This window comes from Cornus florida, unplaced genomic scaffold (genome assembly GCF_030987335.1).
Source record: "Cornus florida cultivar Cherokee Brave unplaced genomic scaffold, ASM3098733v1 CherokeeBrave_3.0.0_Hap2_Chr03, whole genome shotgun sequence".
NCBI classification, from domain to species: Eukaryota; Viridiplantae; Streptophyta; class Magnoliopsida; order Cornales; family Cornaceae; genus Cornus; species Cornus florida.
In genome coordinates, this window is record NW_026775573.1 from 66527062 (window position 1) to 66536795 (window position 9734).

Consider the following 9734-nt stretch of genomic DNA (forward strand, 5'->3'; position numbering starts at 1 on the left):
GTTCGAGCCTTAGTCAGTTACTCTGAGTCCGGTTTCGAGTCAGAGAGTACTATACCGAGCCGGTTCGCCTATTCCTTTAGTTTGCAGTGCTACTACCGAAGGAAGACAAGTCAATGTATCATGGGAGATAGACGCCACGAGTCCGTTAGCACCATAGCGAGGCGAATCTGTCTTAAGGACATAGAATAAAATTCTAGCCTCGACTTTTAATCAGGTTCCATTATTTATAGTTTTTTATTTTATTAAACTATATATTATAAGTAATTATATATATAGATTATTATTTTATACTAATTCAATATATATATAAAAACATTATATTTTTACATAATATTTAAATAAACAGTACTATAGTATATAGTATACTTAGACCATATTTTGGACAACAGAAAAAAATTTCATTAAGAGCTCCATTGTAGAATTCAGACCTAACCATTAAGCAAGAAGCGATGGGAACAACAGAACCTATGAATGCAGAAGATTCTATTGAAACAGAATCCAAATGATATTAAGTGGTCGGGATGGCAGAACGAATGGAGAACCAATTCATCTATTTTGAGAAGTCATGAGCTAACCTTACAACTGAAATAGATATTGAAAGAGTAAATATTCGTCCGCGAAAACTTTCTTTTCTTAGATTGCTAAATTTTGAACAATTCAATACGATAAGGGACAAAATAAAAAAAGATTCGCTATAGCCCTATAAAAAACAATATTATCTATAAATAGAAATATATATATTTTATATGTTTAGTTATATATCCAAATAAGATATACAAATTACTAATAAATTAAATGAAATCTCAAAGAATCCCACGATTCAATGTATTATTCATTAAATATTAAATACCTGTATATCTTCAATTTTATTTAAATAATTTTTAATTTGAATCCTTCTATTCGCGAGGAGCTGGATGAGAAGAAACTCTCACATTTGGTTCTGTAGTAGAGATGGAATTGAGAAACAACCAATCAACTATAACCCCAAAAGAACCAGATTTTGTAAACAACATAGAGGAAGAATGAAGGGAATATCTTATCGAGGTAATCATATTTGTTTCGGTAAATATGCTCTTCAGGCACTTGAACCCGCTTGGATCACATATAGACAAATAGAAGCCGAACAACGAGCAATGTGTTGGAGTTGCTCTGCACAATCAACCGAATTTGATATCAATTGTTGTGGTAGAAACGCAAATAACAACGTTATTTAAGGAATAAATAAGCAATTATGAAGAATTAAAAAAATCACACACAATAACACATATACATGGTTCACCCAAATCTTATGACTACGTCCATGGAGCACACCGAACAAATTCACTATGAAGAAGATAAAGAATTACAATGGAAAATTTTTTTTCAATCTCTCTCTTATATTGACATATGATAATTCTCTCTTTTTTCTCCCTTTATTTTTACCACACCCTAAGATCTAATTAGAGTTTATATATATAGCCCCAAAATTTTGTCCTACAAGAAATTACCTTTTGTAGAATCCAAAACCAATAAGGTAGTTAAAACAGATCAAGAAATTGAATTTCTAAACCAATAAAGAAGTTAAAACAGATCAAGGAACTGAATTTTCCCTAAAATTCAGCAGTCTTAAATTTCAATATAATTAAATCTTCCTAAAATTCTTTCACCTAATCAGACTCCACAAAACCACAACACAATGACACGAAATGCACGTCGTGGTGAAAAAAATATGGGTATGTATTTTTCCCGACAAACCGGTTACAATAAGACCTACAGAAACGCGTATGGATTCGGGAAAGGATCCCCTGAATTTTGGGTAGCTGTTGTTAAACCGGGTTAAATACTTTATGAAATGAGCAGAGTAACAGAAACTATAGCCAGAAATGGATTTTCTAAAATAGGTTAGGAGTTTATGATCAAAATTTGAAAGTAGTGAGAGTTTTATGGAATTAGCCCTAATTAAAATTGATTAAGAACTAAAATCTGGTATTGTTCTCTTGTGATTGTGGTCCCAAATAAAAATTAATAGACACTTTTATCACACATGCAATCTTCATGACTGAAATAGATGTCTCAAATAGGAGAAAGTATAAAATCTAATGTATATTTATCTTAAATAAGATTGTGTGTGGAGCGTTCCAATTTCCTCATTAAGAATAACATGACAAGTGTTCTCATTAATTTTGAGAGTTAAAAAAATAAAATTAGAAAAATAATCCAGTTTAATCCATTATACTCGGTTAATCTCCTCTATTTGTCGACTTTTTCTGGATCAAAATTTGACATAGCCCCTTACAGGTTGGGACCAGGGCTTTACATGCCCCGAATCCTCTTGAAAGAGGGTGTGCCTTCAGGAACTTGTTTCCTTGGCTGTAACTACTTCTCATAGCACTAAGATTCCATGGCCGTACCATTTTTGTGTTATTTGGACTTAATTAGTTTGTGCTTTTAATTTTATTAAAGTTATCAATTGATTTATCATAAAGGTTATTGAAATTGACTATCACTCATCAATTGACATCATGATCTGATCAATGAGAAATGCTTGTAATTGGTTACAAAATTAACAAACCATTCTTGCTTTAAGCTCAGTTATTGCACCCACTGCATGAGGACGGGACAAATATAACAAAATATTATGAAAAAACTTGTTGCCATTGAAATAGATTCATCAACCAGATAATATATCCTCTAACTGCCACTTGCCCAAACATCAAACAAAATAAATATACCCAAGTAAAATCTCCTAGTAAAAAAAAAAAAAAACTTAGTACTTCTTAATCAACCTCCTCAATCTTAGGGCCTGCACCACTTCCACCGGCAGAGGGTCCATCTTCAGCCATGCCACCAGCCATGTCAGGTCCAGCGCCACCCTGATACATCTTGGCAATGATGGGGTTGCAGATGCTCTCAAGCTCCTTCATCTTGTCCTCAAACTCATCTGCCTCTGCAAGCTGGTTTCCTTCCAACCATTGAATGGCCTCATCAATAGCATCCTCGATTTTCTTCTTGTCATCCGGTGAGAGATTAGAACTGATCTTTTCATCCTTCACAGTGTTCCTCATGTTATAGGCATAATTCTCCAAAGCATTCTTCGCCTCAACCTTTTTCTTGTGCTCCTCATCTTCGGACTTGTACTTCTCAGCTTCCTGAACCATCTTCTCAATCTCTTCCTTGGACAACCTCCCCTTGTCATTAGTGATAGTGATCTTGTTCTTTTGACCAGTGGTTTTGTCCTCAGCTGATACATTCAAGATACCATTGGCATCAATGTCAAAGCAAACGGTGATTTGCGGAACACCTCTAGGAGCAGGAGGAATGCCAGAGAGCTCGAATTTGCCCAACAAGTTGTTGTCTCTTGTTCTTGCCCTCTCACCCTCGTACACTTGAATCAGCACACCAGGTTGGTTATCAGAGTAGGTAGAGAACACCTGCTCCTTCTTGGTAGGAATTGTAGTGTTTCTCGGAATCAAAACAGTCATGACTCCTCCAGCAGTTTCCAAACCAAGGGATAGAGGGGTAACATCCAACAGCAACAGGTCCTGAACCTTCTCATTGCCTTCACCACTCAAGATTGCAGCTTGCACAGCGGCACCATAAGCAACAGCCTCATCTGGGTTAATGCTCTTACACAACTCCTTCCCGTTGAAGAAATCCTGCAATAGCTGCTGCACCTTTGGAATTCTAGTAGATCCACCGACAAGGACTACATCGTGGACGCTGCTCTTGTCCATCTTGGCATCCCTCAAACACTTTTCAACAGGATCCATACACTTTCTAAAGAGATCCATGTTTAGCTCCTCAAATCTGGCACGAGTAATGGTTGTGTAGAAATCAACTCCCTCGTACAATGAATCAATCTCAATGGTTGTTTGGGCAGTCGAGGAAAGAGTCCTCTTTGCCCTCTCACAAGCAGTTCTCAACCTCCTAAGAGCTCTGGGGCTTCCACTGATGTCCTTCTTGTGCTTTCTCTTGAATTCCTGAGCAAAATGGTTCACCATACGGTTATCGAAGTCTTCCCCTCCAAGGTGAGTGTCACCAGCGGTGGCCTTCACTTCAAAGATACCCTCCTCAATGGTGAGAAGAGATACATCGAAAGTGCCACCACCGAGGTCAAAGATAAGCACATTCTTCTCACCAACACTTGTAGCTTTCTTGTCAAGACCATATGCAATGGCTGCAGCGGTTGGCTCATTAATGATGCGCATGACATTGAGGCCGGCAATGACTCCAGCATCCTTGGTGGCCTGACGTTGGGAATCATTGAAATAAGCAGGGACAGTGACAACTGCATTCTTAATCGTGGAGCCGAGATACGCCTCTGCAATCTCACGCATCTTAATGAGAACCATGGATGAAATCTCCTCAGCAGAGAACTGTTTCTCCTCACCCTTGTGGTTTACAACAATCATTGGCTTATCACCGGGACCAGGAACAACCTTAAATGGCCAGTGCTTCATATCAGCCTGAACTGATGCATCAGTAAACCTCCTACCAATCAATCGCTTCGCATCTGGAATTCAGAAAAAACAAATTTGAAGAACCAGAAAACTGATGAACATAGTATCTTGATTTACACTGAATTAGAATTAATTTTTATCTCTAGTTTGGTATTAATCCGAGTCCATTTGTATATTCTCTTCCAAACTCTCACTTGTAGATCCAATAATATTTGGTGAATCCAATATTAAGCCCCTAGAGGAAGTGTAGTTCAAAATTTGTACTAAAATCGTGATGTCAATTGATGAGTGATGGTCAATTTCTTATGTTTGGGAGCACCGAATTGGTGCTTTGGATGTGGGATTGGAGAAAGTTTAGTTCAAAATTTGTACTAAATTTTTTCAATCCTAATCCAAGGCCTCGATTCGGTGCCGCCAAACATAGCATTAGAACAGATCAAAAGGAAGTAGGTGTTGGTGTATAAAGTTACGGTATTAAAGCTAAGTCTACAAAGCTGCATCTAACAAAAAAATTCCATTTCAATTCTTTGCACATATTCCTACTCGAAATCAGCCATTTGATCACCATACTTATGCAAACTATATTAAATTATAAAGCAAAAAAAAAAAAAAAAAAACTTTATGCCCATACTTGTGTCCAGTTAACTTTAAGCCCATAATCAGAAATTAATAATTCACTGTAGGGAGCCTTCTATAGATGAAAATAAAATCAAAATCACAGAAGATACACAAATCAGAAATTAATATACATGAGTATAAAACATTAATCCTTGATAACTAACAACAATATTAAATTCTGTCAATCATATTCACTATAGGGAGCGTTCCATAAATGAAAACAAAATCAAAATCACAGAACATATACAAATCAGAAATTAATATACATACATATGAAACATTAATACTGATAACTGAAAACAATATTAAATTCTTTCAATCATAAAACACGTACTGATAAGCACACATTCAAGGTTGAATCTTGGAGTACATATAAATCAAAATCTAAATAACAAGTTATATTATAGGCCATCAGTATACACAATTTTCACAATACATATGAGAAAAAGGGAAAGAAATAGGTTCACATAGAAAATATATATGTTACTAGGACGCTTATAGAGATAGATATAGATATCTTACCGAAGACGGTGTTGATAGGGTTCATGGCGACCTGGTTCTTGGCAGCATCGCCGATGAGGCGCTCTGTGTCGGTGAAGGCGACATAGGACGGCGTCGTTCTGTTACCCTGGTCATTGGCAATGATTTCAACGCGGTCGTGTTGCCACACTCCGACGCACGAGTACGTCGTCCCCAAATCGATTCCGATCGCCGGACCTTCTCCTTTTCCTGCCATTGATTGATTTGGAACAATAACGCAGAATCGAGCAAGATCTAGAGACTTAGGGAACTAAACTTAGGTAAAATCGAGAGAGAAAGAGTAGCTGATTAGGGTTTGCGATTGTTTAGGAAATATTGAATGGAGTGAAGCTTCGATGTTATTATATAGGTTGTTTAAGGGTTCTAGAAGATTCTGCCCTTTCCTTTTAGCCATCTGATTGGACTGTCGGTAACGTGGTCGATTTGGAAACTACTTTCCTTGCAGTACTTTTGTTTTTTTTTTCGTTAAACTTTCCTTTCTCCTTTCCTTCATGCTTTCCTTCATAAATATAGATATAAACAAATGTACAGCCAAAAAACGAAAGTAAGATTAGCCCAAAGCTAACCAAAGAAGCACATAGGTGCAACATCATACGTGACTCCATATAGGAGAACCCAAGCCCACGAAGCTAGCCCAACCCAAGATCTACAGGGATCCATTTTAACATGTTTATGTTGGGAAACGTGCTAGTTTTAAAAACTTTTCGAGGGATTTAAATTCATAGATCTTGATTCATCACATAGAGACAAGTTTTATGCAAAAAATAAAATAAAATATGATGTATTATTCAACTAAAAGATTGAATACTTACATCAAGGTTTGAGTAAACCTCAGATCTCTCCTCTAAAGTGAATGTTCTCACTTATTGTAGATCCCTTTTGCTAGATGCATTCTCCTTGGATCTCCATCTTCTTGGTAATTGTTTTGCCTTTAGGAATCACTCATATGCCTCCATGAATGACCTTGGAAAACTAGGCTTGTGGGAGCCTCCATTAGATGAGAACATAAACCCTAATTTTCTAGAGAGAGAAAATTTATTCATTTTTCCTTCTCATAAAAATCACACCCTAAAATATACATAGACCATGTATATTTATAGGCAACATAAAAATAAAGAAAAGGAAACAACAAATCCTTCTCCATCTCTAATTCATATGTCTCAAATCTAATATGATTCCAATATCAAGTTGGGCTATGAGTGAGAATCCATTGGGCCTATTATTTTATTGGCTACAATGAATTAATAATTGGCCCGGTCCATGGACCCAATTCAATTAATTCATAAATTAATTTCTACTCCACTAAAAGAAATTAATTGAACTCCAATTAAATAATAAATAACCTCTAAGTCAATATTGCACTTTGACCCCTCTATGCATAATTAGTTATCGGATAAATATAGCCATCAATCCGACTACTTAATTAATATATTTATTTTGGTACCTTTGATTATTTCTGGCTCGATCACAATAAAACATTTGTTTGACAAAAATAATAATTTAAATAAATAAATATATAATAAATCATTTTGTCTAAAAACACACGAAGGCCTTCGAATTTACTTTGTGATCAACCATAATCAATACAAAATAAATACAAGTAGCAATGATGCAAATATTGAAAATATAACCCTCTAACTATTAATTACATAACTACCCAAAGTGTCGGTCTAAGGATCCCGAAGAATCCGCCGAACAAATCAAAGTAATTATTAATTAATAAAAGAGTCTATACTTTTCTCATGCTTAAGAGTCAAATGCCATGACGGTGATAGGGAGTAATTGCATACGACGGCTCTCGCAATATATCTCAACCTAACGCGGATCCAGTTCAAGTCTTAATTAATTATGAGTCCATCCATAATTACCGACTATGAACAATTTATAATTACTATTTATATATCATGCATTGATTGTCATCACATACATATATATAAATATTTCTTGTAATTAACTGGACACTATCAATTTCATAGTGAATTTGAAATATAATACATTGAATTCACCAATTATATAAATCATAAATATTTCAGATATGTCAGGAACATATGTCAATACAATCCAGATAGGAATTTGCTATGCCAGGGCATATAAATCCTAACAGCTCCCACTTGCCCTCATAGCCAATTCAAATTGCACCTAACTCCAATGTTATCCAGATGATGATCAAAATTATTGATCAATGACACCTTTGATAATGGATCAACAAAGTTGTGTTCCAATGCAATGTTTTAACTACAAGTGCATTTTCTTGCCGGACAATATCATGTCGAACATGATACTTCCTCTCAGTGTATCTTGTTCCTCTATGGAACCTTGGGTCATTGGTTTGGACTACTTCTGCACTATTGTCACAATATAGCTCGATAGGCAGGTTAGTATGCTCCACAACCTCTAAATCAGTGAGATCAAACCAATAGGCTTATATTGCCACCTTTAAGGCTGCAATATGTTCCACCTGCAGGTTTGAGTCAACAGTTGAAATCTGCTTGACAATCTACCAACTGATTTCCCTTCCATTAAGTGAACATACACTAAGTCATGAACCTCATAGTATCTACTTCTGATTGAAAATCAGAACTAGCATACCTGACTAGGACCATATAATCACATCCATAAATGAGTATGATATCATTGATTCTCCTTAGGTACTTAATGATATTTTTCACAATAGACCAGTTGTCAAGTCCAGTATTGGACTGATCTCTACTGACTATCCCTACCATGTAGCGGATGTCCTGTTTGGTATAGACCATGGCATATATGAGACTCTCATATGCCGAAACATATTGTTCCAGTCTCATTTGCTCAATCTCCTCTGCTAGTCTTGAAAAACTACTTACTAGAGAGAGCGATCCATATCAATAAAGCAAGAACTCATTCTTTGAGTTATGCATACCAAACCTGGTCAAAACTTTATCAATGTAGGATTATTAAGATAAGCCTATTTTCCTTTTAACCTGATCTTGCAAAAGCTTGATCCTAGGAATATAGCTTACATCTTGAAATTCCTTCATTTAAAAGTAATTGAACAACTACCTTTTAATTGATGACAAAACTTCCACGTCATTATAAATGAGTAGAATGTCATCAATATATAGAATTAAGAAAAATAATGACATTCCCTTGTACACTCATGATTTATTCACTAAGAAATCTTCTGGTATCTTTTTGTAGATTAACTTGCCTTCCATAGGAATCACCCTACTAGAAAGTTCTACAAGATCCCAGAATTTATTAGAATACATAGATTCCAACTCTGATTTCATAGTAACTCACCAAAACGATCTGTATCCACATCGGTTCACGCTTCCGTGTAGCTTACTGGGTCCAACTCATGTTTAACAGGGATGTCCATAATGGTCTCACCTAAAAACATGATTCTGTCGAATTGGATGATAATCCTCCCACTACATCAATGTACCGATGCAAGAATCTGTGTTGTAGATGATGCTAACGCATCAATGGGGAATTCATATATTATTCTCAATCTCTATAATAAGTGTGTTCACATGTGGTACATTTGGTACTCATACCAAATTCTCTAACATTATGCTACTAGGTATGTGATTCATAATATGATTCTCCTATAGATAAACAGTGAGTGAAAACAATCAACTTTTATCTTTGAGATCATAAAATAATCCATCCTAGTGACATTTAGAGTAGCTATCAAATCTAGATGCCTATGATCTGATTCCAACTTACTTGTCCATATCAAACGCACGTGTGCAAGACTACCCCATATGTGCATATGATTCAAACTAATATTTAGTCAAAAACACAGCTCAACGGTATCCTTGAGACAGACTAAGATGGAATGCAGTTCATAATGCGCATCGATGTCATTAACGCTAAACTCTTAAATGAAAGAGATAATGTGGCATTACTGATCATAGATCTAACCATGTTAAGTGGAATTCTGTTATTCCTATTTGACACCTAAATTAATTTAGCGTCAATTGCGGAAAACTGGTACACAACACCCTCATTGACCATATAGTCTTTGCAATATCCCAAGAAATACTCAAATACTCGATCAGATCGAAGTGTCTTGATAAGTTTACCTAATCTGAGCTCCACATCAGTCTTGACCCTCTCGGAATATACCAAAAGTATAAGACTTGTGTCGCAACA

At 35.8% G+C, this 9734-nt stretch overlaps 1 protein-coding gene across 1 annotated transcript; it reads right to left on the minus strand.

The window, feature by feature from the left end:
- Positions 1-2605: 2605 nt before the first annotated feature.
- Positions 2606-6052, minus strand: LOC132300711 (heat shock cognate 70 kDa protein 2-like). The gene is made up of 2 exons (XM_059797911.1): positions 5580-6052; positions 2606-4492 (listed from the first exon to the last, which is right to left on the minus strand). The coding sequence occupies exons 1-2, from the start codon at positions 5791-5793 to the stop codon at positions 2757-2759; spliced, it is 1950 nt and encodes a 649-aa protein (XP_059653894.1). The 5' UTR covers positions 5794-6052; the 3' UTR covers positions 2606-2756.
- Positions 6053-9734: the final 3682 nt, after the last annotated feature.